Here is a 13,326-nt window from a genome sequence, read left to right as displayed (position 1 = left end):
CCCCAGGTCTGAGGCGGGAACGTCCCAGCGACCATCGCGCCTGATGGAGACTACAATTCCCAGTGCCACCCAGGGGCTCCGGAAACCTTGTCAAACAGAACCTGTTGCCATAGCATCCGGGTCTGGACCAACCAATCAAGGCGCCCCTACCGAGTAGAGGCGGGCCATTCGTATCTCCGACCAACCAGAGGCCTTTTTGTTGTGGAGCGTGACCGGAGGAGGCGGGAGTTCGGGACCGGCGCCTTCTCCTTGCTCCTCGGGGTCGTGGCCTTGCTCCCGCCGTGCAAGGGGAGAGTCCGGGCGTGTCCACGCGCGTGTGTGCGCGTGGGGCCTGAAGTGCTCGTGCGTCCAGCTAGGTCTCTGTGGGGGCAGAAGCAGGAGCCATGGGCGGGACCTCCAGCACCCGCCGGGTCACCTTCGAGGCGGACGAGAATGAGAACATCACCGTGGTGAAGGGCATCCGGGTGAGTGACAGTGGGCGGGCAGAGGGCCAGCAGCTGGATTCGGACCCCAAACCTCCGATCTTCCCGGGACTCGCTCTGCCTGGTTTCCCCCGTCCCGGCCCCCAGTGTTGTCCGGCCCGAAGCCGAGTTCTCTGCAAAGAAGCTTGAAGTTTCAAGACTTGGGACATTCATTCAGAGATATTTCCTGGTTGTGTGCTAAGTGCTGAGCACTGTGCTGGAGGGGGTTGCGGGGGTGGGGGGGAATGCCACGCTGAATTAAACCGGCCAGGGGCTCACAGGCTAGATTGGACTCTTGCTCACGAGTAGTGGGACTTTATTTGAAACCCCTGTCTTCCATTCTGTGAAATGGGGCTTGTCTTACACCCCCTGGGTTCAGGACCCCAGCTCTCGTTTTGCACTGCCCCCGTAACTTTCTCAAGCTGAATTGGCTTTGAGGAGACCTTTACCTGCTCTCGGTCGTTTGGTGCCCTCCCTGTGATACCACCCGTTGCCGCACGCTCGCACACCCCATAGGCTTCTGACCTGCCTGGGGTGACTTCTCCCTTCTTCGCTTTCACTTGGTACCTCCTCTTTCCCTCTGTGGCCAGCCGCCTAAGTTTTGGGCTAGACCCAGTTGCTTCAGCACAAGTGTCTGCCAGCCTGACAGGGCCTGAGACAGGTTTGCAATTTTTCAGACCGCTGGGAGTCATACAATCAGTTCTCAACCAGACGTCGCAGAGGAATTTTTAATGTTCCCGCACGTGCTTGACACATAAACTGACAGCTTGAGTTTTCTCTAGGGTGTCAGCACACCAGCACTAACTTCATTAACACACTCGCTGCTGCACCTGAATTTGGAGCCTCTTTTTTTTTTTTTTTTTTTTTTTTGGAAAGTATGCCTGAACCTAGTAAATAAAGCGATTTCACTTCTGAACGTTTTATAATATCTTTTATTTTTCTTCCTCTGTAATTACACCGCCAGCACAAGTAAATGAAATGTATCAATTATTTTTAGCATGTTATCAGGAAATAAAATTTCTTAAGTATTTACAATGTTTACAAACTTTTTACTGTGAGACTGTTACCTTGAGAAGAATTTATTAAAGTTTTCTTTATAGAAACTCAGACTGTTGAACTCAGTTTTTGGTCTGTGACCACCATTTCTTTATATTAATTAATGATAGTGCCACATTTTGTAATAGAATGTCTGAGGCTGCCTTGCATTGTTGTGGTTTAGTTGGTACTCTTTGGAGTAAAATAAAAACTACTATAAACTCTGAGTTTTATGCAGAGATCTGTTTAATCTTGCTTGAGGCTTTGATTGTTCCATACCCAGAGAGTGAAAAAGAAGAGTAAGAGGAAACAAAATAAATTTTGGGTGAGAAAACATTGGCCAGAAGAATGTGTAAATCATTATTCTCATGCTCTGGTACAGACACAGTGATGAGAGCAAACTAAATTAAAAGAAAATTTGGCCACAGCACAGAGGTTAATATCAAATATTAGGTAAGGTTAAATAGGGTAAGTATGATGATAGGGGTATATAATAGACTAAAATGGAGAGATTGTTTAAAAAACTTTTTCTAAACTTTTTAAATAAAAGAAGCTGTGTCTTTTGGCTGCTCAGCTTGACAGCTGTATTTTATTTTATTTTTTTCCTTTCTCACAGAGCGCACTTTATTTATAATAATCCAAGCACACACCATGCTCCTTTTGACCTCTACGCTTTACTTTTCTTCAGGATCTACCCTTCACCTGGAATGCCCTTGCAGTGTTCTCCCAGTTGCTTCAAATCCTTCTTTTTCAAGGACAGTTTGCATCATTCCGAGCTTTGGTTTTCTCATCTGCAAAATGATGGGGCTTGAGTACATCTCTAAGATCTCTGAGCTTTTCAAGTTCTGAAATTCTGTGAGTCTAGTGGCACTATAAATTTCTTGTAGCCATAGTCAACCCATCGCATTTTCCTCTAAAAATGGCACGCTCTTGAATTGTTGAGTATTCGGGGGTCATTCTGAGTTCTTTGAGGTCACGGTCAAAAGAGCATCAGTCAGAGTTAAACAGACGTCGGTTTTAAGTCTCAGACTAGGCATTTATTAGTCTGGCTTTGGACAAGTCACTTTTTTATATTTGGTAAGAAGTTGAGGTAAGGTATTTAAAATATGGGGGACATTGTAGATTTTCTAAAAGTAGCCATTTTTGTAAGGTTCCATCACATCTAATATTTGAAGATTCTTTGGAGGTGCTGTGTAGTATAGTGGAGAGCACTTGCTTTGGAACCAGGCAGACCTGGGTTTAGTCCTAGCTCTGTGTCTCACTAGGCTCCGTGGCCCTGGACAAGTCACTTTTGACTGTGTTTCCTTGTTTAGTATGTCTGCATACTGTAGCCTGCTTGAAATACTTATGTATCAAGCTCTACTGGTGAGAAAGTTGACAATGTATATAGGCATTTAGTATTTTGACAGTGTTTACTACTTACATGAGTAATAGCTATTATTAGAGCTGTTCAAGGGAATGGATATATAAAGTTATATTGAACTTAAAAATTAGAGCATGTTGTGTTCTCACGACATACCTAAAGATGTGGACGGGGAGATAGGAGTCCTGAGTTCTGCAGCTGATCGTCTGTGTGATTTTTTTTCTTTAGGCATTTTGTATATTTTTTCAGCTGATTTCTGTATTTTTCTTAGCTCGAAAGAGTCATCTTGTTTCCCTATGAGGCACCGGGAAGGATAAGCAACAATCTCAGTATCATAAGTGAGTTACTGGTTTTAGCTCAGTTGATTAAAACATGGTGCCGATGAGGTCCACGCTTCAATGTTGAACTGCAGATAGGTAGTTCAACTTGGCTGGAGAAAACATTCCAAATTTGCCCAATGTCTAATATTTGTGTCCTCACTCGTAAGAAATGAGAGCATAGGAGCGATTCATGGACTCAGTCACTGCTGGAAAACCAATTCTGCATTCCACTGATAAGGATAGTAATTTCATCTTCATTTATCTTAATATAGGAAGTGTTGCACTTAGCAGACAATATCAGGCTTTCAGTAACTAGGCTGTGTTTATTGATAATGTTTGTCTAGATTTTTCTTGCTGAGGTCCTCAATGGCTAGCAATTAAAGGACCTACTTACAATTTTAAGTTTAAAGTTTATTCTCACCTACAACATGTTATTTTCATGGTATTTATAGGGTCTTATTTATTTCCTTTATCCTTAGCAATTGATAGCTTTCCCCCCACTTGCATAAAATCATCCATAATCTTACACCTTATTTCAGCTTCTAATCTGAAACAACTCATGGTTGGATGAAAGGCCACCTTCTTTCCTTGCCTTCCTCTCCAAGTCTAAAATAATTTCTAGGGATAGAAAGACCAAGCATTTTCATTACTCATATTACATGTGCTTAATAGGATTTTTCTGAGCACCTGCTGTGTCTGCTCGGAAGGCATGCTTACCACTCAGTCTTCCACTGGTTTATCTGAAACATCAAAGCTTTGAGTGAACTCTTCCAGAGCAAATGTCAACTTCAATGAGTATCATTTTCAAAGTAATATTTATCGTGCTTTCCAGGCATAAATGAGTCTCTGCAACGGGCCTTGAAGTTGCAAGCTGAAATTCATGGGAGCCATACATGTGGTAGTGTGGATCCTCACATGGAACACAGCTAATGCTTTGGGGAAGTATTGGCAGTTGGGAGCCTCTAACTGAAAAGATTATTTAACGTGAGATGTTGTTGAGGATTCCGGAGAGTGTATATTAGCAGAGGCAACAAGTCCAGTCAGTCATGGGGAGTGCGGAGGGATGTTGTCTAGGTAATTCAGCTAACTGGTGGATGATTGGTACCTTTGCAGTTTAGCATCTGTGACTCTCTTGGGCAGAGTACCCTGTTAAACTTCCTAGGACTTTTCTTTTTAAAGCTTTCTAAGATTTTATGCAGGTAGTAGAAGTTCATTTCCACTAATGACAAATGCAAAGAAATGTTTGTGGCAAATTACAAACATAAGCTAAAAATTACTGTATTTATCTGTGTGTCTCTCCCTCCCTTGCCATGCCCTTAAGTGTTTAGGAGTAACAGCTTCTAAATAATAATGGCAGTTTTTGGAGCCTGTGTCTTAAAATGGTAATTTAACAAAAAGCAAACCAGTACTCTCACAGAAAATGACCTACGTGGAAGGAAGACCGAGCGAGAAAAATGGGTCTGACTCCTTTAATCTTTTGGATAAGATGCATCTGGAAGAGATGAGAAAAACTATTATGGAGGTGAGGGTGTGATTTATTTGTCTCATGTGGTTGCAAACTTTACCTCTTGGAGAAGGGTAACTTAGGAGCTCCCCTCATTTTACTCTGTTCCTTGGAAGTGGAAATACTTTGTCCATCTCACGCAGCCTCCTGTTTCTGAAAATACCGGATTCTAGATTGGTGAGTGGTGTATTTGTGCTCATTTTATTTTATTATTACTACTTTTTAATGTTTATTTATTTTTGAGAGAGAGAGAGAGAGCCAGAGAGAGAGAGGGAGAGAGAGAGAGGCAGAGCGTGAGCAGGGGAGGGGCAGAGAGAGAGGGAGACACAGAATCTAAAGCAGGCTCCAGGCTCCAAGCTGTCAGCACAGAGCCTGATGCGGGGCTCGAACTCAGGAACCGTGAGATCATGACCCGAACTGAAGTCGGACGCTTAGCTGTCTGAGCCACCGAGGAGCCCCTATCTGTGCTCATTTTAGATAAGACCAGTCAAGGTGGGTGGGGAGATTTGAGTTCCACAGCGAACCCTGTAGGATATGATACACCTCTTTTCCTCCTCTCTGGAGCACATGTTGGTGTGGTGAGTGGTTCAGAGCTTCGGAAGCCCCATTTACATAAATTTGTCTTTAGCATCAGTAGAGAATAGGGCAGATAATCAAAGTCAGTGGATGGAATTCTGCGATGTTGGCAGGCCCTTCTCTAAGTCATCTGTCATGTTAGAACAGTGGTTCTTTTAGTTCACAGATTATTGTCAATCTGTGAGCTATAGATTCTGCCTAGAACACTGCAACAAGCAGAGAGTTGCATACAGCTGAAGAATTAATCCATGGGCCCCTGAGTCCAGGGACCTCCGGGCATGATTCCAGTGTGTGTGTGTGTGTGTGTGTGTGTGTGTGTGTGTGTGTGTCAGAGGGAGAGAGAGTTTGCCATTGTTTGCTGCAGATACTTTTTGTAGATTGCACATGATATTTGCCTTGCTGGGGAGTAAGTACAGAGAGGTCTAGAAAGCAGGTATAGTAGCTATAGGTCTTTAAATAGGACAGAAGCTTTTCTAAAAGAAGTACCCTGTTTAAGGGAAGATGTTTCCTGAAGTAGCTGCTTCTCTTACAGAGGGCTGCTTATCCAGCTCTTGCAGAAGCTTATGTTCTACCTCTGATCCCTTTTGGGTCTGTTCACATCACAAAGAAGAGTTGTTCTAAAGCTACAGATTGCGGGTGTAACCCTGACATGTCAACTGCTTCACGAGTACCCCCGGTTCCCAGAGGAGATGAGGGGAGGGTGCAGGTATGAACCCATTTCTGCACCTGGAAGGTCAGCTCAGCTGGTGTTCACTGGAAATACAGAGGATAACACAGCATGGCAATTGCCTTGTATCAGCGTAGCTGAGAACGGCCTGGGGTAGGGTGAATCATGCTTGGAGTACGCAGAGTTGCAACCATAGGCTGCCGTGGAGGTGCCTTTGGAAGGGCCTAAGGATCCACTGACAAAGATTTTAAGAACAAAACAGGGAGGTTGATGCTCAACACAACTTTACGATGTGTTTATCAACTCAAAAGATGAATTGTGCTGCTTTGGACATGACATGCTTATACACTTACTGAAATACAATCAAAGACCACATTGGGGAATGTTTGGAATTGATGTAAGAATTTGACATTAAGTAGCAAGTTTTGAGGCATCAGATAAGCCACAAAAATAAATAAAAAGACTTAGTGATCAGGCTGAAAGAGACAGTACACTTTACCCAAAGAGTATGCATGGATAGGGACAAATGGGAACTTTATGTAATCGTTTTAGGACTTAGGCAGCTGCCACCGGCAATAGCTGTAGCCCTGGTCTTCGTGCACCGGGTAGCTGAGGAGCTCAGCCCAAGCTCTGATGAGCTGGTGGAAGAACATGATGACAGGATCAGTCCAAGTCCCCATGGCTGGAGCCGTATTGCTGGTAAAGTTTTACCAAGTATGTGTGTAGGTAATCCTCCCTAAAACCCTGGGCGTAGGCCTTCTTCAGTTTCAGATGAGGAAAATGAGGCCCCTGGAGAGGACTTCCTTAGGATTGTATAGCCAGGAGGTGGCCAGTGCTTTTTCCTCTATTTGGGTCAGCCTTTAGTTTTACTCTAAAGGGATAATACTTTTGAAGCTGCTTTAGTCAGTGGAAGAACTTTCTGTCGTATTCATTTTGAAAGTAGCAATAGGTAATGGTAATGTATGAATTTGGATGAGAAATGGATGAAGTGGTATTTAGAAGAAAGGGTAGCCTGTGCCCAATACAGGTGCAGGTTTACAGCTAACACTTGGTTTTTAGCAAACACATTCACTTTCTGATTGTGTAGGATATATATTTAGTGTAGTTGTAGTTCTTTGACTGGCCTGAGCAATAGAAATATAAATTAACATAAAATTACGTGTGTATATAATTTATCTCAAAATAACCTTAGGTGATTGGCTTTAAACACAAATTATGTTAAATATGTAACATACCATATATGATGTATAATAGTGTATGATATGTGATATATATGTAATATATTATGGCATACTAATTTAAATAGTCTATAAATATACATAATGTGTAGTATATTACATTATATATTGAACGAGCTTTATATACATTATGTATCAGTTAAAATAGTTTTAAGATTCTAAAACTTAGGCTCATTTTACCTCCTTAAGAGGAAGTGAATTTATTTTGTCACATAGGATCGTAGGGGTGTATTGTTTAACAGAGAAAGCACTGGCCTAGAGATTGGGGGGTTACCGCTTATCCTGATGCTACCAGAAACTGGATGTTACTCAGGATTATAGTCAGTCAGTCTTAAAGGGTTTTTTCCTAAGATGTATCTCAGCTTTGCAGATGAGTTTCAACAGCAGTGTCAGTGGCTGTCAGTTGTTACAAAAGATGCAAGTGGCCCTGACATCTTCAAATAGAAAGTCCCTTGACATTGTCCTTTCTAACTTCGATTTCTCCTCCAAGAGCCTTGGGATTTTCCTCCAAAGATGCCAGCTTTTGAGCTGTAGTCTTTCCCTTAACTGGCTCCCCCTGCATTCCGGTTTGGGTCCTGAGATACAAGTAACTGCTCAGGTACAAACTGTTTTGTTCACTGATGTCTTCTTGCAGGGAACATTTGGTGAATGATTCCATAGTATACAGGAGCACACAGTTTTGTTGAAAGGAAAATACTTGTTTTGTCTTTGGAGATTTGTGCAAGGTATCGTGGGGCACAAATAAGGGTAGCCCTTGGGTAAGCAGAGTTGGAATGGAGTGGGAACTGATTTGGTCAGAGAAGGCTGTGGGATGTTTGAACTGAATTTTGAAAGGTGATTCCCTCCCCCAGGGCCAGGGGAGAAGGCAATAGAGCCATGTGTAAAGGCAAAGCAATGGCATCAAATAAGTAGCCAGTATGGAGGTGGGGAAACAAGGTATGAAGTATTAAGGGAAAGGCTGTGGAAATTGAGGTTGGAGAGTTAGGCCATGACCAAATGATGAGGAAGTCTTGGGTGCTGTGCAGAAGAATTTGGACTTTTCTGTCAACAGAAGGTATGAAGGAGTTGAAGCAGGGAGTTACCATAATCAGATTTGTGTTTTAGGAAGGTTATTGATGGTGCCATGAATTAGGGCAGGGGAATTGGGACGGGAGAAGGAATGTTGGAATAAGTAGATATTTAGCGGTTGAAGAATTCATGACTCAGAGGACGAGGGAGAATGAAGAGTCAGGGTAAGTCCTTTGTTCTGATTCAGAAAGTTGGATGGAGGTGGTGTCATTAATGAGATTAGGAAAGCAAGAAGATGGAGAGATTTTGGCAAATAAGAATTCAATTTAGGAGATGTTGGGTTTGAGGGGCTTGTGGTCTGTCCAAGAGGAGGTGTCCATTAGGCAGTTCAATGTATAGGTTTAGGTTTTGGGACATGAAGGATTTAGAATTCATTAATTCATCAACACAGTTATCAAGGGAGTGGATGAGATTGCCAACAAGAGCTTTGAGAGTGTGAAGTGAATAAAGGCAAGGGAGGGTATGTGGACCTCTGGCATCTAAGGGTAGGCGAGACGGGGGAAGCCTGCCAAACAGATAAGATGTGGCCAGAGCCCTAGGGCTGTCAGGATGGTGGGTGGTCAGAAAGGCCACTGGAGACATTTCCAGAAGAGGAGAGTGACCACAGGTGTTAGAAGCTAAAGGGAAGCCGTGTAAGTTAGTTGTATAAATATAAACACAAAAGATTATTTGGTCATTGGTGACTTTTACAAGAGCACCACTGTACTGGGTTATAAGCTAGATGGTGGTGAGTCAAGGACGTGGAAGTTGGAAGGAGGTCTTTGCGGGTAGAGGAGGGGGATCACCCAGTTACACAACTCACAAACCTGGCTGTTCTGATGACTTCTTCTTCACTTCCATGGCTAGTCAGACACCAGGTCTGGCAATAAAGCGGGGTACCTGAGTGGGACCTTGAGACTCAGACTTCCTGGGTTTGATTCTGGCTCCATTACTGATAAAATATAAAATCCAGGCAAGTTATTTAGTCTGGTTGGGCTTCACATTCTCACCTATACAGTGGAGAAGTGTCTGTCTCATATGATAGGTGAGGATTAAATGAGGAAAAGTGTTTTTAGTGTAACGCCTGGCACATAATAAGCACTCAGTGAATGTTAGCTATTTTAATCCTAAATATCTTTGAATGTGTTCCTTTTGGATGGCTAATAATTTTTTTTTAAACAACCTTATTGTGTATTTCACGTATTATAAAATTCACCTGTTTTCTGTATACAGCACTTTCTAGTAAATTTACCAAGTTGTGCAACTATCAGCGCAAACCAGTTTTTTTTTTAATTTTTAATTTTTTAAAAATTTTATTTATTTTGAAAGAGAGAGAGGGAGAGAGAGAATCCCCAGCAGGCTCTGCAGTGCAGAGCCTGATGCGGGTCTTGATCTCCCAAACTGTGAGATCATGACCTGAGTTGAAGTTGGATGTTTAACCGACTGAGCCACCCAGGTGCCCCAGCATGATCCAGTTTAAAATAAATTTTTTTTAAATTTTTAAATTTTTTTTAATTTTTGAGACAGAGAGAGACAGAGCATGAGCAGGGGAAGGGCAGAGAGAGAGAGAGGGAGACACAGAATCGGAAGCAGGCTCCAGGCTCCGAGCTGTCAGCACAGAGCCCGATGCGGGGCTCGAACTCACAGACTGTGAGACCATGACTTGAGCTGAAGTCGGACGTTTAACCAACTGAGCCACCCGGTCGCCCCAGCACAATCCAGTTTTAAAACATTTTCATCACCCCAGTAAGATCTGTCGTGTTCATTTATAGTTAATCCCCATTCCTACTCTAGCCGTAAGCATCTATTTCTCTACTTTCTATCTACGCAGAGTTGCCTTTTTCTGGGCATTTCATATAAATGAAATTATATAATATGTGGCCTTTTGTATCTGGCTTTCTTCCCTTAATTGTTGTTTTGATCTATCCATACTGTAGCATGTGGCAGAACTTCACTTCTTTTTACTGCTGAATTGAATTCCATCGTATGGATACATAATGTTTTGTTTATCCGTTTGCCTGCAGACGGACATTTGCGTGGTTCCGCTCTTGCTATATTATGACTGATGCTGCTGTGAACATCCCTGCACAAATCTTTGTGTGGACATATGCTTAATAGCTTCTTAATTGGTCCTTTAGCTTCCTTCAGGGGACTTCCTGCTTCTGTTCTTGTCCCCCTCCAATCTGTTCTCTAGCAGTGGCTAGAGTGATCTTTCTAAAATGTAAGTCTGATCTTGTCATTACCCTGCTTAAAATCCTTCGATTGTGCCCAGTTGCCCTCAGGATCAAGTTCAAACTGTTTGACTTCATGGGTTTGCTAGGACTCTTCAGAATCCAAAATCTTATTTCCCTGTCCACCTTCTCTCACTGTGCCCTCTCCCCAGTTTCGTGCTTCAGCCATTCTTCATTCATTCACATATTGTTTCAGTCATTTCTTTAGCCATTCACTCAATTAACCAGGCTTATTGAGGCTCTGGGGATATAATAGGACATCCAAATGCTAGCTTTCATGGAACTTCCTTTCTAGCGTAAAAGGCAGGCAAACAATGCATCAGATAGTGGTAAGTGCAATAAAGAAAATAAAAAGAATGGTACAATAGTAATTCAGGGACTGATGACTCTCAGACCTTCCAGGCCTGAGTGTTCCTCAGAGCCTCTGCCTTACTGCCAACTGTCTACTTGTTATCTGCACTTAACGTCTGATGGTGGCAAGCCCTGTTTCTCATCTATACCGCCGTGTGTTTTCCTCTTCTTGGAGTACTGTTATCCCCTTCTCTTCCTAACACCTGCTTATCTTTCCCAGTCCCGGCCCCATGCCCAAAGCCTGGCTAGATGTCCTGTCCATTATGCCTTCTACATACTTCCATTCTAGGCCAGCTGACATAGGCAATGCTCTTCCTGTTATATTTAAATGCCTGATGATTGTTTCCTCTAACCCACTTGATGCAACTTGATGACTATTGAATACCCCAAGTCTAGCCTGGTTCCTGGCACGGGATAGCTGCATAATAGAATCTGTTGAAAGAGCAGTTGTTTGTGATTAGCCTGAACAGGAGGGATGAAGGGACACCATTTCCTTTGAGACTGGAAGGAAGGAAGGAACTAAGACCTGTTGCTTGCATAAATTAATTTGTAGGATTAGGGGAGGAAAGTCAAAGGCGTTTTCTTGGCTTACGTTTTCTCAGAGATTAATTTAGTGCACTGTATAAAATGAGGACAGGAGGTATTTATAATGCGCAATTAGCAGTGCATTAGGAGAAATAAAGTAGTGCTGTAGGGTGCATCTTGATGTCTTAAAACTTTTCTTCCTTTTAGTTTTATAGCTATTAGCTTTCTTTAGGCCATTCGTTATACATATTGATATGGATGACTAAATTACTCGGGTGCTATTGTACTGTTTTCTTTCTTTCCTTTTTTTTTTTATAATTGATTTTATTTTGATGTTGCCTTTTCAGCTTTCAGAAAATGTGATTGATCGTATGAAGGAAACCTCCCCATCTGGTTCGAAGTCTCAGCGGTATTCTGGCGCTTATGGTGCCTCAGGTATTTCAGAATTTTAATTTTAGAATTTTTAGTAGAAAAATTATAAGTGATAAGAGTTTACTTGGTAGTCAACTTCTTCTACACTCCTCTGTGTCTATTGTTATTTGGGTGTTCGGCTTTTTATTTATTTATTTATTTTTTATTTTCTTAAATGTTTTATTTATTTTTGACAGAGAGTGAGAGACAGAGCATGAGCGGGGGAGGGGCAGAGAGAGAGGGAGACACAGAATCGGAAGCAGGCTCCAGGAAGCAGGCTCCAGGCTCCGAGCTGTCAGCACAGAGCCCAACGCGGGGCTCGAACTCACGGAGTGTGAGATCATGACCTGAGCCGAAGTCGGACGCTCAACCGACTAAGCCACCCAGGAGCCCCTAGTGTTCGGCTTTTTATATGCAATGTTAGAAATCAGTACCAGGGTTTCTTTTAAAACATTTTGCACTAAAAGGAGAATGAATCTACTTGCAAACCAGTCTTGGGAACAATTTTTTTTTTCTCAGCCAGCTTCTGAACCCTTTATTAAGTTTTGGCAGGTTACTTCATAATATCTGTATAAAATGGATTACTTGTAGGAATATTAGAGAGTTAGGAATAAACATTTATAATAAAATATTGAACTTAGAACATATCGACTTACTGTTGCCAAATTGTGAATATCCCTAATGCTTTCATTTTCCAGTAGACTTCTTCTAAGTTTATAAACAGTTTATTTCTTCTCAGTCTTATCCTGTGGAATAAGAGACTCTTTCTCTTTTCTTTGCTCTCCCCTATCCCATCCGTTTCTTCATCCAACAGATAGTTTACTGAGCACCTGCTTTGTGTGTGGTACTGTTCTTGTGCTACTCAGTGTGATGGATGGACCCTCTGTTTATTCGGAAAATGGCAATGGGAAAATAATCGAGATGGTTAATCTTGGACTAGGTAGTTTCTGTATTTATTAGAAAGGGTATTGTGTGGCAAATCTGCCTCCAGACTGAGATACACTGAGAAGGATGAAATGCTGCCCAGATGCCATTCACTTGGGCATAGTCTTGACCTTCTTACCAATCATTAGTTATACCATGAATTGAGCTTCTGATATGTTTTTTAAAGCAGAGGGTAAGAGATGAGTAAGAAATAGTTGAGTAAGAAATAATGAATAAGTAATAGTTCTTGCTGTTAATGAATCTTCTTGTTTAGTGGGAGCATTAAGAGGGGTTCACAGTTCATTAACATTAGGAAGTGACCACTCCCTCCTTGCCAGAAACCCTTTCTTTGGCTTCTGGACCACACACTCTCCTGGTTTTCTTCCCACCTCTTCAGCCTAGTTGTCTTTGCTGATTTCCACTAAGTAATTTCCCCCAATTCAGTGGCTTTTGAATCATAATACAGATGCCCGTGACTCCCATAATTGTATCACTAGCTCTGACTTCTCTCCTTGGAACAAAACTTAGGCAATGCCTACTTGAAGTCTCTGCTTACAGATCTTCAACGTAACATATCCAAAGTAAGCCTCTTTGATCTTCCCCAGACTTGCTTTTCTCCATCTTTCCCAGTAAATGGCACAGGTGGTCAAGCCCTAAACCTGGGCCCCATGCT

The 13,326-nt window shown here is 42.3% G+C and overlaps 1 protein-coding gene across 2 annotated transcripts in view; it reads left to right on the top strand.

Moving 5' to 3' along the window:
• Window positions 1-213: 213 nt before the first annotated feature.
• CHCHD3 (coiled-coil-helix-coiled-coil-helix domain containing 3) overlaps window positions 214-13,326 on the top strand; it is a 279,336-nt gene continuing 266,223 nt past the window's right edge. Inside the window, exons 1-2 of one of the 2 annotated variants that reach the window (XM_019452778.2) lie at window positions 214-464; window positions 11,666-11,753. In XM_019452778.2, coding sequence (XP_019308323.1) covers window positions 384-464; window positions 11,666-11,753 — 169 coding nt within the window. In that variant the 5' untranslated portion in view covers window positions 214-383. The remainder of the gene's footprint in view (window positions 465-11,665; window positions 11,754-13,326) is intronic. The other variant, XM_019452779.2, reaches the window with a different exon arrangement.

This window comes from Panthera pardus, unplaced genomic scaffold, assembly GCF_024362965.1.
Source record: "Panthera pardus isolate Hobbes unplaced genomic scaffold, ASM2436296v1 HiC_scaffold_8, whole genome shotgun sequence".
NCBI lineage: Eukaryota > Metazoa > Chordata > Mammalia > Carnivora > Felidae > Panthera > Panthera pardus.
This window is presented reverse-complemented; position numbering and strand designations above follow the sequence as displayed.